At 40.0% G+C, this 20,857-nt stretch overlaps 1 protein-coding gene across 1 annotated transcript in view; it reads right to left on the bottom strand.

Annotated features, from left to right (window-relative positions):
- The window catches only part of unc13a (unc-13 homolog A (C. elegans)), a gene marked incomplete at its 5' end in the record, with an annotated part of 46,682 nt that extends 34,211 nt beyond the window's left edge, over window positions 1-12,471 (bottom strand). Inside the window, 16 exons of the mRNA XM_084417004.1 lie at window positions 68-295; window positions 1,823-2,042; window positions 2,128-2,202; window positions 3,701-3,779; window positions 4,041-4,087; window positions 4,881-4,974; window positions 5,080-5,823; window positions 7,352-7,471; window positions 8,264-8,459; window positions 8,652-8,681; window positions 9,175-9,229; window positions 9,430-9,500; window positions 9,593-9,716; window positions 10,171-10,288; window positions 12,237-12,336; window positions 12,423-12,471. Of these exons, the coding sequence (XP_084273130.1) occupies window positions 68-295; window positions 1,823-2,042; window positions 2,128-2,202; window positions 3,701-3,779; window positions 4,041-4,087; window positions 4,881-4,974; window positions 5,080-5,823; window positions 7,352-7,471; window positions 8,264-8,459; window positions 8,652-8,681; window positions 9,175-9,229; window positions 9,430-9,500; window positions 9,593-9,716; window positions 10,171-10,288; window positions 12,237-12,336; window positions 12,423-12,471 (2,350 nt within the window). The remainder of the gene's footprint in view (window positions 1-67; window positions 296-1,822; window positions 2,043-2,127; window positions 2,203-3,700; window positions 3,780-4,040; window positions 4,088-4,880; window positions 4,975-5,079; window positions 5,824-7,351; window positions 7,472-8,263; window positions 8,460-8,651; window positions 8,682-9,174; window positions 9,230-9,429; window positions 9,501-9,592; window positions 9,717-10,170; window positions 10,289-12,236; window positions 12,337-12,422) is intronic.
- Between the last annotated feature and the right edge of the window lie 8,386 nt (window positions 12,472-20,857).

Here is a 20,857-nt window from a genome sequence, read left to right as displayed (position 1 = left end):
CAGGGTTAATACAAAGATAACCAATATGACATATAACAAACTTGTGCTGGTTGAAGTGGGTCATTACCGGTGATGCTGATCTTGGCCGACCACTTGGACGTTCCGTCCAGGACACTTTGCTTGACCTGCTTCATATTCGCCACATGCGTGGCCTTGATGACTGCAAACACTTCCTGAATCAGCTCGAATATCTCAGGCTTGTTCCGTTCACGGATCTTCATGCGGTCTTTCAACACCATGATGATGTTCTGCGTGCGATCCTCAGCTCCATGCTTTGAGCTTTTCTCCGCCGCCCCTGCAGATATATTTTATATTTACACTGCCAGTCAATACATTTGGAATAATTATGATTTTTGAAAGAGGTCCCGTTTGCTAACCAAGGCTACGCTTACTTGATCAAAAATACAGAAATAAACAATATTGAGAAATATTATTACAATTTATAGTTTTCTGTTTGAATCTATTTTAATTCTTGTGATGACAAAGCTGAATTTTATCATCATTACTCCAGTCTTCGGTGTCACATGATCCTTCAGAAATCATTTTATTATACTTATTTGCTGCTCAAGAGATATTTATTATTATTATTGTGGCGAGCAGGACTAGTGGCGTCATTGCTGATGAGCGATACCTGCGCGACGCACCGGTCTCGTATCTCTCACGGAGGAGTGGAAGCACAAAAGGAGGAGCAGTGAAGGACGAGAGAGACCAGGCCTGGACTATTTTATGTTTTGTTTTATTATGTGCGACAGCAGTCGTCTGTGAGGGGCTGCGGTCTTTACTTTCATTTTTGAATTGATTTATTTTATTATTAAAGTTATTTAAATGTTCGCCGGTTCCCACCTGCTTCTTTCCATAACATCGAAGATTGCTACAATTATCAATGGTCAAAACAGTTGTGCTGAAACCGTGATACAATACCTTTCAAAGTCTGGAGTAAGTAAAAAACAAAAAAGTAAAAAATAAACACTTTTATTCAGTAAAAACACAAAAGATTTCTATTTCAAATAAATGCTGTACATTCATCAGAGAATATTTCCCAAAAAACTAAATGAGCATATCAGCATCAATGTTAAAATATAAAGCTTTCAACATTGATAAGAACCATTATTAATAATTGAGCAATAATAATTGATATTAACAAAACCAAATATTACAAATATTATATTACAAATATAAGTGACACTTTAACAATAGCCTGGTTTCCATTACAGATTTTCACAAAACTTTTGCGATATTTTCTAAATGTTTCTAAAATTTTTGAAAAAACTATTGCGAAATGACGGTGTTTTCATTAACCGATGTTATGCGACTAAAACATATTTTTTTGCCTCTCGCGAAAAGTCATTCCAAAAATCAATGGTTAAAGAATGATCATGTGAAGAATGACGCCAGGTGGGCTGTAAATGAGAAAAACTGTTTCCATCCATTTCCATTCCATTTTTCGAATTGCCTGAAAAACCACCTCATGCGAGCGTAAAAACGGTTTTGCGAAATTGATGTGTTTCCATTAAGCGTATTTGACGCTTTTACAAGGGTAATGGAAGAGCGCAGCTACTGAAGACTGGAGTAATGGTGCTGAAAATTCAGCTTTGCATCACAGGAATAAATTACATAAAAAAAAAAAATTTATATAGAAAACAGTTATTTTAAAATGTAATCATATTTTACAAAAAAATGTTGCAGGTGAGCATATATTTTTTTTTAAACTGTAATTATTCCAAACTTTTGATGGCGTATTAAGGGTGTATTTTAAGTATATTAACATTTAGATAAATACAATATTTGAGAGTAATGAAAGAAACTCAATAAGTAATCTTACTCTGCAGACAGTCGGCATTGAGTAAATCTTGACACTTCTCGTGGCACTTGACCCCACACTCGGTGCAGCGCATGCCCTGTCGAGCGATGCCCCACAGAAGCCCCTCGCACTCGTAGCAGTAGGTGGGTGTGGTGGCCGTCCACACCTCAAAGTTATGTGGTGTGGTACAAGAAATGGGGTAGATCAAAGCCTGCAGGGTCTTCTTATAGACGTGACTCTTCTGCAAGATCATTGGACAAATCAACAGGTAAATGGAAAATGAACTGCAAAATGTGAATATCCAGGAATAAAACTGGTTGACATACCAATTCTTCATTGTTAAGTGTGCTGGAGGCCATAGCAGAAGTGATGCCTGCTTTTCGAGAGTTCTGGACAAGGGACTACAAGAGAAAACAAACATGTAGGCCTCAAAATAAAATCAGGAGCAAATGTGTGTATTTGATTTTGAGTGAATATTTTTGATTGAAATTCTTTCTAAAGTATGCAGTCATAAATACTATAAAAGTATTTCACCCAGGAGTGCTGAAAAGGGTAGTACTCACCATTGCCTGAAGGAGGTGAGGCATTGGAAAAGAAATAAAAAAAAATATATATATTTTAGAAGTTTGATTCGATCTCATTTGATTACATGGATCACAAACTGCACAACCACGGTTGATTAAGATAAAAAAGATGACAATAAGTGCTAAATTCAAGCTATACTTTTTATAAAACTACTGACTCAAACACAACAATAAAGTATTTTTGTAAAGAAGTCTCGAAAAGTGCTTGTACAACAATTATGCATGAGGAACAGCAGAGAGAAACAAGAAAGAGAGGTGGGTACTTTGTCTTCTAGATGAATTGTTTTTGACACGCATTTAATTCTTATCAAGTCAGCACTTTGGCTTCTGACTTTTAGAGTCGGTGACGGTGACGGTAAGCTGTATTAAAACCGACAAACTGCGGAGCTGTTTCGTGCAGCATGGTAATTTCTCCCTCATCTTCCAGTTTGCGGCGTCAAAGAGAGCCTGGTGCCGTCGATGTTCTGACAGCCCTCCAGTGAAGGCTGCCAGGAGTGTTCTTGGCTGAATAAGTACGGCCAGACCTACACGACAGCTGTCAGCTACCGAACGTTTAACGTTGTTTAATCAATACATAACTAACTCTCCTGTCAGTCTAATGAGAAGTTTTGCAGAAAGTGAAAGTCAAAAGTGTAGTTAATTAACATGCGCTAATACAACATAACTCTTGAGCATTTTGTTCAAACTTAGTTTCTTAATAATTTTGTTGGCTGTAACCAGATTGAATTATTAAGCCGAGTCTTTTGGTGAAAAAGTTTTGTTTTCTATCTCTTTGGAATAACATGCACTGAAGAAATTAGACCAGAAGCATGATGTATTAATAAAGTAATGTTCAATTCAGATTTTATGTTGCCTCTATCCAAGCAAGAACCAATGATGTTTAATGTTATTGCCACCCAACCTTTTTTCAAGTATAAGTGGAAAAGTTCAACAAGCTCTTGAAGTAGGTTACAGGCATGAAACAAGGTTAGCAGGGAATGAAGTCAGCTTAGGAAGAAATACAGAGAACAAAATTAATGGGACTGTAAAGGAGACATTGAGGCAGTCGTGAGGCTGACTGGACCGGTGGAGATTCATCAGGCTACAGGGTGAATGGTGCTGAGTAATGCTCCAATAATGTCTAACCCTGTAGTCGTGATTCAAACAGATGTGCCATAGAGACTTCTGTGAACTACAGACCCTTGACAGACTGCTGCCCAAAATAACCATGCTGACATACATAGATGGAGCTTTTGAAGAGTTAGGAAGGTGATGTTGGGTCCAGCAATGCTTTGGTTGAAACTTTGACGTACTAAAGCGGGGGGTTGTGACTCACCAGGTCTCGGACGAGAGGCATGGCCTTCCTCTTGCGTAGGTCAGGCATGCTGTCTATGCTGTAGAGAGCACCTCCAGGCCTGCGGATCAAACGGGTAAATGTATTTTATTAATATATATGTATATTATTAAAATGAATGACTATTTGAAAAATAGGGGTCTTTAAAAAATAGTGATAATCTTTTAAAAATGTGTATTTTCCATAGAGATTCCTAATGCTTCAGGTACTTTCCAATATTTAAATGTTTATATACATTATATATCATCTAAAGCATGATGTTTGAATAGCTCAGACGTTTAGCTGCTCTGAAAAAGAGCTGCAGTCCTCTGGTGACACTCACCCTGCTTGCAAAAAGAGTGATGCAAGTCCTGGAGTCTCACCTCGAGCCTGCGGACAACAGAGAGTGACAGGGGGATCAGTGACAGAGCTCCATATATCTCCTATTAATTCATCCAGTAAACCATATAAATTTTCTTTTCAATATCCATGCAGACCTCACAATGTAATTTCAAAGATATAATTTGTATTACAGAAAAAAGACCATTGTCTGTTTTGATTGGACCCAGAAAGAGCCTGCAGTCAGCCGATCTCATTGACGTCAGCTGCAGGCCTCTCTCATGATTAGACCGGATTTGCCGGACATCTTTATCTCAATCATCATTATTCTATCATAACTCCATGTGTATCTCAGTGAAAGTGCGCCATAGCCATCGGTCAGAAAATGCGTTTACTTCGGACCCGCACATTGCCACACCCACCTTTCAGACTGCTTGTCCAACTTCGGCAAAGCAGGGAAGAGTATGACAATCGCTATTGCAATGACAAAAAACTGAAAGAAAAAACACACAAAAACAAAAACAAATGGGGTGGAACACAAAAAGGGGCAAGGTACAACATCTCAAAACGAAAACAGGTTTTATAAACATACGTAACAGTAAAATGTAAAACTGAAAAGTAAGTGACAAAAAAGTAACATGAAATGGAGAAGACAGCAAGAAAAAGGACAACAACAAAGGGCAGAACTAACTAAAGACTAGCGACCCAATGTTGGCCAACAGAACCAACTGAATAGGCATAAGCTGGCAAACTTTGATTTAAAAGGTTACTGAATTTCTATGTACTTGGAAGAAGCTGATCAAACAAATCAGTTTCAGGCTTTACAACTTCAGACTTCACATACCTCCTGCAGCTGAAGGCGAACCCTACTGAAGAGTCGTAGCCAGTTGGCTTTGGCCCTTACTGCAGGGTCCACAGGTGGCTCCAGCTTTGGTGTGCTGGGAAAAGATGGTGAAATTATTAGATTTAACTTGTATCCAGCAAAATGTCATGAAAGGCTACAGCTTATGCAAGCTTTCAAGGAATCAGCACATGGAGCTTACCTCTCAGGAGAAGCCTCCTTCTCTTGTTCTGGTTCAGGTGGGATCTCAGCGGCAGAGGTGGGCAAGGGCTCCTCTGTATGAGCTGCCAGCTTGCCTACAGGCATTGGGACCTTCTCTGGCTCCAACTCTGAGACCCGTGGTGGGGGTGAGGTACGAGGTACCTTGGCAAAGACATCAAGTGGCTGTTGTAGGGGTGGTGACTCTAGCTTAGGCTCCATGGTCTGAAACGGTGGTTGGGATTGCGGGGGCTGTTGCTGGTGTATGGAAGCCTGTTTCTCCAGGGGTGGACGGCTGGTCGCCTCATGAGCCAACGTTGGGGCAGTGCTGGTTGGGGTAGGGGTGTAGGGTGGCTCCTGCTCTTCACTGAGAGTACCATCCAATGGATAAAGGTCTTCATCCACTTCATACACCATTCCTTCCTCTTCCTCCTCATAGGGGTACTCCCCTTCATCCTGCTGGTAGATCTCGCCATCCTCTTCATCGTAGATTGCACCTTCTTCACCGCCATCTTTGACGTACTCCCCATCATCACTGTAGACGCCCTGCGGCTCATCCGGGTCCCAGACGGGTGAGTCTTTACCATAGCTAACGGAGGAATGGCAGGAATGGTAGGAGTCGTTCTCATCATAGAACTCTACGGAACCACGGAAGCTCTCACCATCCTCTGGGCCGAACTCTTCACTGAGTTGGGAGCTGCCGCGGCTCAGCTCACCCGAGGACGCATAGCGACTACTGCCGGTGGGGCTGCGGGAGTAAAGAACTGTCAGTTATATTAAGTCATGGAAGAAAGAAGGTGGGCGACTGCTTATATACAGATTTGAGGGCAGTAAAAAGAGAGTTTGAGGCAGGAACAACCAACAACAGAGGAAAAGGACACTTGTCAGCTAATAGAAGTCTCTCCCTGCTGAAAACAACAGCTTAAACCTGCCAAAGATGGTTTTCTGCTCTTACTTGGTCTTCCAGAAGTAAGGTCGGTAGACCAGTTCAAACCAGCTAAGACAAGCAAACAAATTAAGGTTGGTTTAAGGTGTTTTCTTCAGCAGGAAAATAATTTCTGCTGGATGGATGTATGAGTGCAGGTAAGGTGGTGAGAGAAAACAAGACGGAGTCCTGAGTCTCATTTGAGGGAGTCGAAGGAAAAAGCTCACATAAATATATGGACTCAGAATGGAGCTATTTCACAATCTCAGACCAAACACAAAAAAAGTTGAGGTAGGCAGTGGGAAGAGTTGTCAGTGGACAAATTCGTCCAGGTGGACATAAGAAAGAACAACACATATAAAAAAGAGACACTGAGCTCACAAAAAAAGGGGGTGCAGCATTTTCCTGTTAAGAAAGGCTTTTTATTCTCACTGATGAATAGGCCAATTATGTATAGAGAATGAGAGAATGGAATGAGTAAGAAAAGACGCACTGCCACACACACACACATTATCGATTATGGGACGTAAGGTTTAGAAATGCATGAAGAATCAGAAGCGAAAGAGATGAGGTGTGTAATAGGCTGTGAGCCAAAAAGCATCTGGGCTTCAGACTGGAGGAAATACAAGAGCCATGGGACACACACACAATTACACACACAAGGCTTCTGTCAAGCTTTTCTGCCAATTAGTCATATATCCTTGTCACCTTTTCTAACTCCCTAGCACACAAACCCATAAATTCCCAAGACACAGCTTCATTTCACACAACATCTTTCACACAACACATTTTGCCTTTCAGTAAGGTTTGGTTCATGAGAAACGGAGAGGGTAAATCAGTGATGTACATTCCATGGACTCTGTCAAAATCAGCGACATGGTCCCGCCTGCTGCCCACACACAGCATAGTGTGTCTAAAGGATATGTAATTAGCGCACACTAGACTTTCGGAATTACAGCGCTATTCTCTAACTCTGTCAAGTATTAAGCAGCCAAATAACAGACTTCACAAAATTGCACCAAATTCCGATTACACGGTACAAAAGACACAAGAAAAAGCTTGTGAAGTGTATGGGTTGGTTACCTAATAACACGTGACAGGCCATTAACAGGTACACAGCAATCATGATAGAGGACAAAGAATACAAAGAGGTATAGATAAAATATATCAATAGATCATGTATGTAAAAGAAGGATTGTTGCGCATGCATGGCAAGCATAGCGAGGACCACAGGACCAGACAAGTCCAATTCCACGACATCATCACAGCGGGACGGAATCACAGGCTGGAGCAGGAAGAAGAGCAGGAGGAGGTGGAACAGGGTGGAGGTGTAGGAGCTACGGAGACCCACCTATCAGAGAGCGAGTGCCTACTGTCTAAGGAGTACTGGCGGCTGGTCCGCCTGCTCGAGCCAGAAGCCGAATCGAGATCGCTGCGGCCGTTGGTGGCGGAGTCTAAACTATCATAGCGTCTGGTGGGAGGGAAGGGGATGGGAGAGGCAGGAAGAGGAGGAGCATGAGAAATGTCTTTTTTATTCATTTTTCATCTCACCTCATCAGGCCACATTGGAAGGAAAATGACCCAACTTAAGGCAATGTTTAACCAAGCTGCTAAGAGACTCATATCAAAAGCATCACTTTGGGATTAGGATCTGTCTATTAATAAGACTTTATAAAGGATTCAAGAGGCTTTGAAAGAGGCCCTGTCCCAATAGGCGCACTTGATGTTGATTTACAGTCTCAAGGCCTTCTCTCCCACAGCTGGGTGGCCCATTTGTTGTTATAGTTTTCCGAAAGGCTGCTCTAAGTTTTCTGGGGCTATTGTGCATCCCTTTAGGTGAAGACTTCTTAGGGAACTATTACCCAACAGTCTGAATGGTAACTTGACTTGGAGAAGGACCCCGAGACCTTAAGGTGCCATTTGGGACAGGGCCAGAGTCTCAGAGCACAAAGTCTCCAGCATGCAATGCAAGAATGTTGGGAATAGCACTTTTGTAAGACAAAATGTTCAGGAAATAAAAGCTCGTTTTGAAGTGAACTGGGCAAAAAACGAGCAATTGAGGGGAAATGTTGCATTCATTCATATCAGTGGCACCAGTGTGGCTCCAAACCCATGAAGTGTATACAATGACGACTCATTCAATCCTTGTATACAGTCATCAATGCATAGGAATAAGAACAGAGGAAAGTTGTAAAGAAACAGTGAATGCTATTACCAACTAGCATTAGCAATAATACTGCACCCAAGAATTGGGAAAATGTACCTAATAGGTCTCTGGTTATCATAATCGTAGTCGTTAGTGTCGTTGTAACGGGAACCATGGTGCATGTTTCGGATGGGGTATTGGTGCATGGATGCGTTGGGCTGAGAAGTGGTGTAGAATGGAGGTGGGATGCTGTTGCTGGTTTCGCTGCGGTAATCACTGTCTCGATCATCCACAGCACTGTCTGGATCATCATCTGAGGAGCAAGTGCAGATTTTGAATGTAAATTGTGTGGATTAACCCTAAAATCTGATTGTTTAATAGGAATGTTCCAGGACCAAAATGATGTTGATCCACAAACCCATCATACTTGAGTAAACAAAGTCCACCAGCAAGCATCAATAAAAGTTTTATGCATGTTTTTTTTTTTTAAACAAAGCTTACTTACTTTGTTGGTCCCCCCATAGACTCCAGTTACCTATGAAAACAATAAGTCAAGACAAATATTAGAAGTAGGCCAAAAAATCGGTGATGAAAATATATCTTTGTGGAACACATGCCTCTGTTTGACCATGAACAAGCAGCTTATTATAAACTATACATTTGAGTTGTGAAATTACTAGGTGTGACATGGCAGTGCACAGTGCATGAGAGTGACCTTGCCTGTGCACGCTAAGTGCTAATGGTTAATAGCTCTGATGTGAAGTAATAAAAAATGGCCTGTTCACAAGCCAAAGCCACTCTAACAAGCCACTCCTCCTTATCCCACCCAGGCTTCCGATATCGCTGAATACGGTCCAGGAAATCTGCACCACGATGATAAGCCATCCATCAAGTGCTCAGAGATAAAGTAAACTCACATTGGACCTGCTGATGGGGTGATTGGTCTTCTAATGAGGTTCTGTACACATTAACCTACCAAGGGGCCATGTAATTTATAGTGTGAGTATGAGTTACGCTTGAAAGCTCACAGCACTGAGTTGATGGCATTGGAAGTGGTCTCTCGTGCTCCTCCTGGTATGTGTACTGCAAAATGAGCAAACAGAAATTATTGGCAAGCCAGTTTGAACAGATAAAAGTCTTTGTTTAATTAGGTCAGTAGTTCAAAAAATGCTGTTCAGGTCTCAGGCATTTCTCTGACAGACTCAAATTAATGCATGTTCTGCCCTTGGGCTCAGGGGAGGACAGTAAACACAACAAGACTGGAGTTGAATAAGAAGACTCACATCTTGGTCCCTCATGGCATTGAGCTGCTCCAATTTCTTGGCCCAGTATCGAGCTTCCTCCTCCGGTATATCTGGAAGTATGAAAACCATAAGTTAGCATCAAAACTTAGCACAAGCAGTGACCAAATACAATATTGGAGAAAGTAATAAACAGCAAGGATACCTAATGGGAGTTCGAATCGTGTATCCAAAAGCACTCGATGAAAGGTGGGATCTTTGGTGCCGCAGATCTCATTTTCAGCCATAATGACCTGGGAGTCTAAAGTCAACCATTGTCCTGGACCTTCCTACAACACAATAGAAAAAGAAACAGTGGTATATCTGCTATCAGAGACAAAGCTGTCTGTACATTTGGTTGGATCAACTAGAGAGATACATAACTCTACCTGCTTGGGGTAATTTAGCTAAAGTTGCAAGTTTAAGCCTTGCAACTTTATCACCGCTATCACCTTAAACAAGCCACTTAATCCCAGATTGCTCCAGGGACACTGTCCTTGAAAGTGAACATTTTATGCCAACATTGTAGAAACAAATTCCACTGGTGCCGGTTCATCTAATACATTTTAACTGGTAAGAAATTTTAACAAATATTAGCACAGAGTCATACAGGGAATGGTTTCTGCAACATGATTGCAATGAGAGCCAATGCCAGGCATCAGCTACAGATCTCTACATATAGCTCTACAGAGAGTGAGAAAAGATGCAAGCTGTTGGGGGCCAGGCCGGCCATCTGGGCTGTACCTCATTCGACTGTCGAATGCTGTGCAAAGGGATCCACAATGTGCCAACCATGGTGTCCCAGATCAGTCCTTTGTTCCATACCTCCACTGTCAGGCCCAGATCCAGCCTGTTAATCTCACTAGAAGATGGAGTGATGGGTAAATTTGAGAAAAAAGAGAGATGGACAGAGAAATGAATATATATTTTCCTCTGTTAGGAAGGTTCCATATATCTTCAGTTAATAACAAACTCGCATATAAAATAAAGAGCCCTAAGGCAAAATTTGCTTAGTTACATTATATGAAATTCACAAAAAGCACATTTTTGAAATACTGTGGAGAAACTGCATGACTCAGTAATTTCATTTAGATTAGACATGCTGAAAAAACAGACCCCAGAGAATAGAAGAGGACAAAAAAAGATACATTTTAACAGAGGCACAATATTAATGGAAAAAGAAACAGAAAATAGCAAGAAAAACCCAACAGGGTGCAGACAATAACGCCATCTGTGCCTTGGGCCTCTCCAGCCGCACTCCACAAGACTACTACACTCTCTAAAGCAGCATCAAATCCTAATAATAGCCTCAAATTTTCCTTTAAAACCAATCCCTCTCAAAGACCATGGGGGCTAATCTTGGAGACAGTGGAGGCACCGCGTTAGACATTGCATAGCGAGATAAAGAGTAACTGAAGCAGATCTGGCTTATAGATGACTCAAGATGAGGTTGGCAAAAAATTTGCAGGTATCATTAATTTAGAACAAACCCATAATGCTAAGCAGGAGCACTAACAATTGCTTTGTTTTGCTTAGTGAGCTCCACTATTTAAATGTTTTATGTCTACTAGTTTACTGTATCTACTCATCCAGGACAATCACAAGACATATTTCATCTTAAGTTAATAAGACAAGATTTATTGCATTCAGTGGTAGGCAACGTCTGGGCCCTTGAGGGTGAAACCATTAGGGGTACTTGACTGCCATTACCTAGGGGATGCCAACTGTTACATAAGAAAACAGAAATAGCCCCTACATCAAGGTTCTTATAAGCCTCAAAACACTCTACGCAAGTTTGTGAACACAAATGTTTACATTCGTATTGCATTTCCCAGCGCTGGCACTAGGGAAAGCACATTAAGGGCCCTATCATAGACCTGGCGCAATGCAGCGCCAAGCGCGACGCAAGTGGTTTTTGCTAGTTTCAGCCCGACACAGTAATCATTTTCACGTCCTGCGCAACGTTGTTTAAATAGCAAATGCATTGGCGCAGATTTGTGCGCCCATGGCCTGAAAACGCAAGTCTGAAAACGAGGTGTGTTCAGGTGCATTGTTGGCGCGTTGCTATTTTGAGGCAACTGAAATAGACTGCGCCATTGACCAACTGAAACCTGGTCTAAAGTCAATGGCGCAATATTTATTTTGTTATTTAAAGAGCGCGTTAGTAATGTGCACCTATAGGCAGGTCCACAACGCGTGTACACTCTGCTTATTACACACACAGGGACGCGCAGCAGCACACAGACATGCCAAATAAAAATAAAAGGATTACAATGAAAAGATTAATATTGTGTACATAAAGATGTGGTGGAATCCGGCTTGTCCCGTAGATGGTCTGCTTGCGCGCTTTAACCTCATGCACGAGCAGATCCATTTTCGCTCTGGAGACGCGTTCAGTCTTTCCGTTTGCAAATTGTGCCATCTAGTGAATCCGCCAAGGCGCGAGTGCAACTGGCTTTTAAAGGTAATGGGAAATTACACTCTGATTGTTTTTTTGCACGTTACGCCCAAAACACACCCATTAGAACAGAGACAACCGTTTTAGACCATGCGCTGGGCGCGGCAACCATTTTTCCCATCGTTAAACTAGCAAAAGTGGATTCGGACACGCCCTAAGTGCACTTGCGCCGTGCGCTTTAGACCGTGCGCTTAGATCGTTAAAATAGGGCCCTATGTATGTACATGGGACCTTATGCTTTCAATGCATTGGCCAAACATTTGCATCAGCATGTTTGTTAACTTGCATTCAATTTCTTGCCAAATTTTTTTTTTTTTTTTTTACTGCTAAGAGAAAGAGAAGTGGAACTCACAACATGAAGTCCTGTTCCCAACATGGCTGACTACCTCGCACAGCTATAGTGGTGCTTTTCACGTTCTGAACCTTCAGTGACACGTAGGTGTTGAATTTTTCTGCATGAAAATAACATTTTATAGCAAAAACACAACAGATAGGTTACATGTGTGGAAAGCTAGTTACAGTGAGACTTCAGGCATACCTTGTGGTCCATCGAGCTTGGCTTTCTTCACTGTAATAGAGAGAGACATGTATGTAAATAAGTGATAAACATAGGTATTAAAAATAATCACACTTTACATATCAGGCAGCGCATTTGAGATCCAATGTCAGCACATTTGCATTTGTGCAAGTGGAATTCCTCAAGGCCCTAGACTGCAGTTTGCAGCAATTTATTTTCTTTCAGGGAGAGAGTGGCAATTGCACAACAGTTTGAACAAACAAAAAAGGTCTACCATGTTTTTTTTTTGGAAACTGTCCAATGGAACTGCAATGTTTTCTGGCATCAATACTAGATTTGTGGATATGTTGCATAGTGGTATTGCAATTTATTGCATGGTAAAATAAAATAAAAAAATTGGTAAAAATGGTAAATAAATATGATAATAATTCAATTTTCACAATATGGGGTGAATTTATGTTTACCTGATATCAAAGGACCATGGAATTACCATCCAATACTATCACTGTACCATGGTACTACCACAGAAGGCTTTAAAACCAGCATGTCAAGCAACAAAAAAATCATAGAGCTCAGCAAAGAAACAAATTCTCCAATACACAAATTTCTTACAGATTATTACAGATTATATTATTTCTTACAGAAAATTTGAGTGGTTATGAAACTGTAGAGATGGCTAGAGAGGCAGTCACTGTCAATTATGCTTAAGGGAAATCTGAAAAAAAAAACTGTTCTCCAACTGAGCTTCTTTTCAAAGCCGAGTGACGTCAACGGCCCCATTCATAATTCATATTCCCCTACTCAGTGTGAAGCATCCTCGGGTTAAGGGGACCTTAAAATAATTCAGAGCCTTCCATTGTAATCCTTCAGTCAGCGTTCCTCTCTAAATTCAGTGCAGAATTTTTCCCTTCCTCAAAAACACCTACCGGTTGACACTTTTAACCGCTGAGAGTAGCTTTAAGTTATAACGAATCTGAAGCATGAGTCAGGGGCTTTAAAAAAATGATGATATCACAAGCAAACCAAATGGAAATCGTTATGTTGCATTTATGTGTTTGCCAACACACTGCAAATTATCACTTGAACATTGAACATTGAGCATCAGTTCCCTACAGAGAAGAAGATATGTTAGTGTGAGTTTGGTGTTAGTTAAACTGGCAGATCAGATTAGTCAAAATTGGTTAAAGATAGTTAACAAGCATGATCTTTCCGATAAACCGGATTGATCAAGGAGGTCTTGCTGATTAAGCTACAGTAGTTAGGAAGCCTAGTGGGGACACTAGCATTCAAAACACTGAAATTTGATGGGTTGAATGATGTTCCAAGAGTGCTAATAGCTCCAGATGAGACAGTTCCAGAAAAGAGAGGCCTTATGTGAGCAGAACAGCATGGAATAAGCACGGGAAGCGGAGTTCGCCCAAAGTAGTTGGTGTACAGTCGACGTCATGTAAAACCCATAATCAGCATAGTATGTGCGTGCTGTAAGTATGCAGCCCGATTTTTCTAACCACACACACTCTGTATACTCAGCTCGCACATGCACCTTGTATTTTGCCCTTATTAGTTCATCCACAAGGGGGCAACAAGACGAAACAATAACAAACAACTATTTTAGACAGTAACAGTTGATGCCTGCATTGACGAGCGTTTGTGTGAGACCGTTAAGAAACACCTGAGACTCTAGACGTTATTCATAACAATGCGTTAGGTTCTATGTACAGTATATGCTAAGCGAAGTATACTTTGGGCTTAATGGTATTTCTGTCATGACAGAGTGTTTCGCATGGTAATCGACATGACAATGTTGATATGTTTGGTCTTAGCGGAGTAGATCTGCTACGCTGCTGTAGAGCAAGTACGGGACTTGCTACTACTAATACACACACAGACATGCTGCTGTGAGCAAGTAAGACATGCTGTTGCTGTGTAATATAGTGTACATGTATTACCCATAGCAGATCTATAAAGGTGGAGCTGGGGAAGGAGGAGGGTTTCGCACTGCAACTGCTACAGAAAATGCTGACCAAGTATTTGAAGGTTGAGCAGCGAGCTCATTGGCTACTGATACAGCAGGAACACAGCGGTGCCCTATAGATAACGATGTGATTGCAAACAAATTGAGTTAAGGACCTTAACCGATTTTAAAACTGTGGGAAACCACAGACATAAGGGCAGTTTCAACTAATTTTTAGCATTATAATCCTCCGAATGCACACATTAGAAGATTCGCCGAGAACGCGAGTCAACACACCCGTCGACTGTAACATTTTCACAGTGAGATGTGATCTCACGGAGACTAGCTAGAACAAACGTGACTCAAGAAGAAAAACAAATGGGATCGACGTCGTCAGCGCCATAGATATCATATAATAAAGTCTAGGTGTCTTACGCCGGAGTCACTTCCGGCATCACCGGCGGCCATCTTACCACAGGGAAGCTCTGTGAGTAGGGTATATGTCGAACGTCGCATGACGAAACCGGAAACCTGGTCTCATCGCATCCGCTTGTCATAGAAAGTGTTAACAGCCGTATGAACTGATGCCGATATCTATGGAATTTTAAGGTAATCAGCTAACCTACCTATCTCACTTTGTTATTGGCTTTTTATTCTATTTAAATATCTAAACGTTAGTGTGAAGATTTTTTTTTTTTTTACTTTTAAATATCGATCTTCACATGCGAGGGACATTGGTTATGATCATCTTTGCTCGCTCCTTTTAAGTTATCTTGAGTAAAACAGTAAAAAAATGCATGAAGCACATACAAAAGACCTGAACCGGAAGCGATGCGTTCTGTTTTCCGGTTTCGTAATGCGGCGTTCGACATATACCCTATTAAGGTGAGTGATCAGCACGCACACAAATCCTCTCATCTCGCTGAAATCTTGACGGATTTACAAACGGTTTGGTTTCTTACAAACGTTATTAACGTGGCTATAATTCTTTTATATGGAAGTCCATTGTTATAATTATTCATATGTATGTAGTGTCATAACTACATCTCTGACGTTTATAACAAACCAAACCGTTTGAAAATCGGTTGAAAATTGAGCAAGTTGTGGTTATTTAAAAGTACATGCACCATGTTACGAGTGAGCGAGCTCCCTGTGGTAAGATGGCCGCCGTGTGCGGACACCGACCTCCATTGGCCAGCAGCGCGGACGAGACATCTAGCCTTTATTATATGATATCTATGGTCAGCGCGTTCTCCTGGCGTGAGTTTTGTTTTACGGGAAGAAAAACGAAGGAGAAAAAAGGAAAATGTGTGAACTTCTTTCTTAATACTCCACTTTTATGGCATGTGTGTGGCTGCCAAGTTTTTAGCTATAGAAGCACGCAACATCCGGTTGGTGTTGGGCCGCAGCAGACTTCTTCCCGACAGTCAAAGCGACGTTACGTCACGAAAGTGCGGACTCAGAGGAAGACCGCGAGTGCTTAGGGTGCCATTTGGGACAGGGCCAGAGGCAGCCAGATCAAGAGTCGTAAATATCAAACAATTTGGGATCGTGCTTGCTCCGATGCGATTGGGAGCAGCAAAATAATCGTAATGACACCACACAATTGAGGATTTGGACAAGTTGGTTGCGAGAAGCCTAGAATCGGGAAACCCTTCGAAGGGATTAAGGCATAGGGATGAGCCCTTCAGAATGGAACGCAGGGTATGACAGGCTCGAAACGATCAACCGCTGCACCTCCGCTCGAAGTTCCCGCTCACGATTCACCGCTGCCTCCGCCCCATCTCTGCCAGGGTTTCCTCTCTCATGCTCCCACGCACCATTTCCTGCCATGTGGTTGGCATGCACGTGTGCTGCCTCTTTATCTCTTCCCCTCTTCCTCTCGCGCTCCATTAATCTCTCTGTGTAGCCGAGCATGGGCAGAGCGAGCCATATCCTGACACTAAAAATAACCACTTAAGGGTGAATTTGAGAGAAGGGTTTTTTGGGGTGGGGGGGCTAAAAGCTTGGCATAAAGGGATGATATTAAAACATGCATCAAAGAAAGCTTGGATTTACCATGTAGGCGTTTAAAGCAATCCATCAGTGATGAACTGCAATCTGAAAACTAATTATCTACATGCAGGAATTTGATGGAATAAAGCTGTTTTTCTCTGTGGAGAGAAGCATATGCAATATATGTTATTGTAGTATAATTTATATACTTTTTATTATATATTTTAATATTCATTTTATTATGTGTTTTTGTCATTTTTATTAGTGTTTTCTTTTTATATATATTTCTATAGGCCTATATTTAGTTTGATTTTCAGTTTTAGTCATTTTGGTACTTAATTCTTTTTTTTTATTTTAGGTAATTGACAAGGCAACATATCTGTAATTTATGTATTTTAAGTTGAATGATATTTATATTTTTATTTTATTGCAGCCCTATTTCAATAACGGAAAACATCGCCAACTACTGGCCTGGCGTGAATAATACAGCGTTTTCAGTCGTTTTTTGGGGATCTGTGTGAACGGGATCATTTTGATAACGTTGTCGTCTGTACGCGAAAAAAAGACACAAAGAAAACACTTTTCTGTTTTTAGTACATCGTTGTAGCGTAAACGTACCCTAAGACCACTAGATTCAGTGTTATTTTTCTTATGAATGTAAATATCAAAGAAATTTTCTGTGATTTTGCAGTTGCATATGAATATTTTCTAATAGGCTATAACTACAGAGAAACAGTGCTAAATTATACATGGTAACTGTTGTTAGTGTTAACTACAATTCAGTCATAGGAAGTTAAATAGGCAGTTCTATTAAATTATTCATATGAAACGATCTGTGGCACCCGCCCTTTAAAGGCAGAGTTCACTCAGAAATGAAAATCTCATCATTTACTCACTCTTTTACACACCTATACAAAAATCTTTTTCCTTGAGGAACACATATGAAGATATTTAGTAGAACACCCAGGCTGCTCTTTTCCATACAATGAAAGGCAATGGTTTGATTGTATGGAAAAGTCAATGGACTAAATGGTGAAATTTTTTTCTTTTTTGGTGATTCCTTTAATCTACTCATTCCACACTGTGTCACGATTTCCAGATTTTAAATAACAGCCTAGAATATTTTTATTTTATACAAACCAGACATTTTAAACCCAGCTTAGAAATGGTACATTTAAATTCCCTGAAAACTGGCGATTGGTTATGCAAGAGGAATTCAAGACTTTAACTTCAAAACACATCCAGGGGGAATTAGGCAAGCCTTACAGTACATCTGCTCAGGTTACTGCGGCAGGCGCCAAGCATGATGCCAGTCTGTGTGACACACACCCACACACCCACTGTCACTTTCGGACGCTGGTTGTGAATCTGCTGCCTGTTTAATTACAGAGTGGTGGCAGACGTGCCATGGATCAGAATGTCTGTGTGGGATGTGTTCAAAGAAACATGGCTTACAGGATCGTTCAGAATTCTGAGTCTCCTACAACAGATCTTCTACAACAGACCAATCTGATTTGCATGTCATCTTGCGTTAAATGGCAATCAAGAACTGAGTAAGGCACGCGAACATGGGCAAGTGGCCCATTGCACATGGCAGACCAAAAAGGCTAACAGTAAGTGCATGTGGATTGGAAGACATTCGGACAAAAGATCTACACCGTCCCTCTCTATTCATACTCTCAGACAAAACCCAGGGACCCCTAATATAAAAAAAATCTCAAATCTAGGACGCATAACACTGGTCAGCACAATATTAACATGAGCTAAGAATAAACTAGAATTTCGCAGCATTTTTGATCTTGGTTATTGTTATTTTCCACGTATACACATGAAATATGTATTAAACATATAACATGAGAATACGCAAATATCCGTTAAAAAAACATTAACATAAAAAATAGCCACCAAAGCTAAAATTATTAAATGAAAGTTCAGCTAAATGTGTCATTGTGCATAAATTTTTTTATAATAAAACAATCATACAAAACATTACAACGGCAACAAACGCTAATATTAAGAAACATGACAGCAGTCTCATTGTCCCTTATTTTTAATATTAAAATATTTTTTTAAATATGAATATTTAAAAAAATATATATATTAAAAAAGAAAACAATATTAGGCCTACTTAAATGTCAAATCGATTAATCACGATTAATTGCACATAACATAAAGTTTTTTGTTTATATGATATGTGTATATATATATGTGTGTGTGTGTGTGTGTGTGTGTGTGTATTATATACATATATTATATAAACAAAAACTTTTATGTTAGATGTGATTAATCGCGATTAATCGATTTGACGATTAATCGACAGCACTAATACAATATTAATGACATTTAAAATTAAATTAAATTAAATATTTAAAAATAATTCTGTACACCAATAGTGATTATTTTAATGCTTTTGCGAATAAAAAAATATTATAACATTTTATTATATTGTTATAGGCCAGGCCAAAAATGCATCACTTAATTTTACACAATAGAGGGGTCCCTGGTCTGTCCCTCTATCTACAAACAGGTCTCTGATTTATATATTTGTCGATTTATCAATTTAGACCATATAATGATTTTAAATGTTTTGTATTATTTTTTTTTATTTTTTTTGCTACTTGTAAGCATACTTAAGTAGAATAAATGTAGCAATTACAACAAAGAAAATAACACCTGTAATGTTGTCATCTGCCATGAACGCTTTGAACTATAAAGCCATTTTACCCCCGTACAGTAAACACAGTTAAAAATAGATGTATCATACATCAAAGTAGATCCCATCTGAGCAGGGGAGAAAAAGCTTTTGGAATATCAAGGGAACACACCCCTGAATACTAGCTGCATTTTAAACACGGGCGGATTCAATATACTGATATCCCTGTGCATTTCTATAAACACACTGCACATTTTATACAATAAATAAATACTTGTAGTCTAAATAAAGCGATAGTAAGTTATTAAGCTAAAATACTAAAAAGAGGCATTGCACAGATGATACACTCCTTCCACCTGACATTTCACACTGTCTGTAACCCTACAGTTCAGCTTCTGTTGCATGAATACAAACCAATAATAATATTAAACTCCACCGAATAAGAATATTTATCCGATTATTGATCCTTGATCAGAATATCCATTCTTGAAAGCACGTAAGGCGCCTAAAAACTATGCATTTAATTAAATGCAGTATTAGGTGATTTGTTAAAGACAGTCTTTTTCAAATGCAATATCCTTTTTTTTAACCCTTAATGATGTCTATATATATATACAATCAATGTATATAACGCATAACCAACAGCTGGTATTTAATGCATCCATATATGAAAGAATGCTCTTACCTCCAACACACAGCAGTGACATCTCTTTATTTATTATTATCCGCGCCCTTTTGAGTTAGCTTGGATAATAAAACTGTTTTTAAAAACGATTTATTCGATTTTTTTATATATGTTGAGAAACCTCCCCTTCTTGTTACCAAACTCTACCCCACAATATATAAAAATAACTACTCCGAATCCTTCAGATAATTCAATCCGAGGGCGTTTTTCAACCACCCTCTCGATGTAGACCGCTGTTATCCGGGCTGTGAGTGAATGTTCAGCGCTGTTTTTTCAGCCGCTCGTAACGCGCCGCACAGCCATCTTGTTCAGTTCAGCACCGCCGCCGCGAGGATAGCTACTACCGTGACGTCACGGCCCGAGCAGTGCACGAGAGCAGTGACAGCACGCGGACGCCTCTCCTTTGTAGACAGCCGAAGCGTGGATGGAGCAGTGCTTAAAACTGCACATTAAAAAGTGCCGTTTTAATTGGCAGATTCATGAAATACTGTTTTAATGGAAATAAGTCAGATAAAAAGGCTTATGGGTCCAAGAGACTCCAATGCCCGTTTTTAATAGGTCGAAAAACTACCTTAAAGTGATAGTTCATCCAAAAATAAAATCTTTTTCTTTTTTTTTTTCATCGTTTACTCACCGCCATGTTGTTCCAAACTCGTATGACTGACTTTATTCTGTGAAACACAAATGAACGGTGAATGATGGTCCCAGTCTCCATTAACTTTTATTATTGAAAAAGATTATGCGAAAGTGAATGGTGACTGAGGCGAATAGCATCGGTTTCTGTCCATAGCATTATCTCCGTTGACTTTTCCTAATTTCATTATATATTTTTTTATATAAAGAATTTTGCAATTATCTTCCAGAAAACTACTAGTGATTATAAAATTAAAACATTCTTTGACCTTTTTTGTTTAAAGTAATTTTTTTTGACTTGCATATATTTTAGCTGCATTTAGTAAGAGTCACATTCAATTCTTAGGCATGGAGAAAAAATGGTTGAATGTGATATACCGAAAATGTACTTCCAAAGGATATGAGATGTTTTTCTTTTGCTTAAGGGAACACACACACCTTTTTTCTTTAGACTATAGGTTTCTTTGTCATGGTCAATGTCACCCTCTACTGGATATAGGTTCAACCACAGAAAGAATAAATGGAATAATTTAAAA

This window comes from Rutilus rutilus (assembly GCF_951802725.1).
Source record: "Rutilus rutilus genome assembly, chromosome: 8".
In the NCBI taxonomy this organism is placed as follows: domain Eukaryota; kingdom Metazoa; phylum Chordata; class Actinopteri; order Cypriniformes; family Leuciscidae; genus Rutilus; species Rutilus rutilus.
This window is presented reverse-complemented; position numbering and strand designations above follow the sequence as displayed.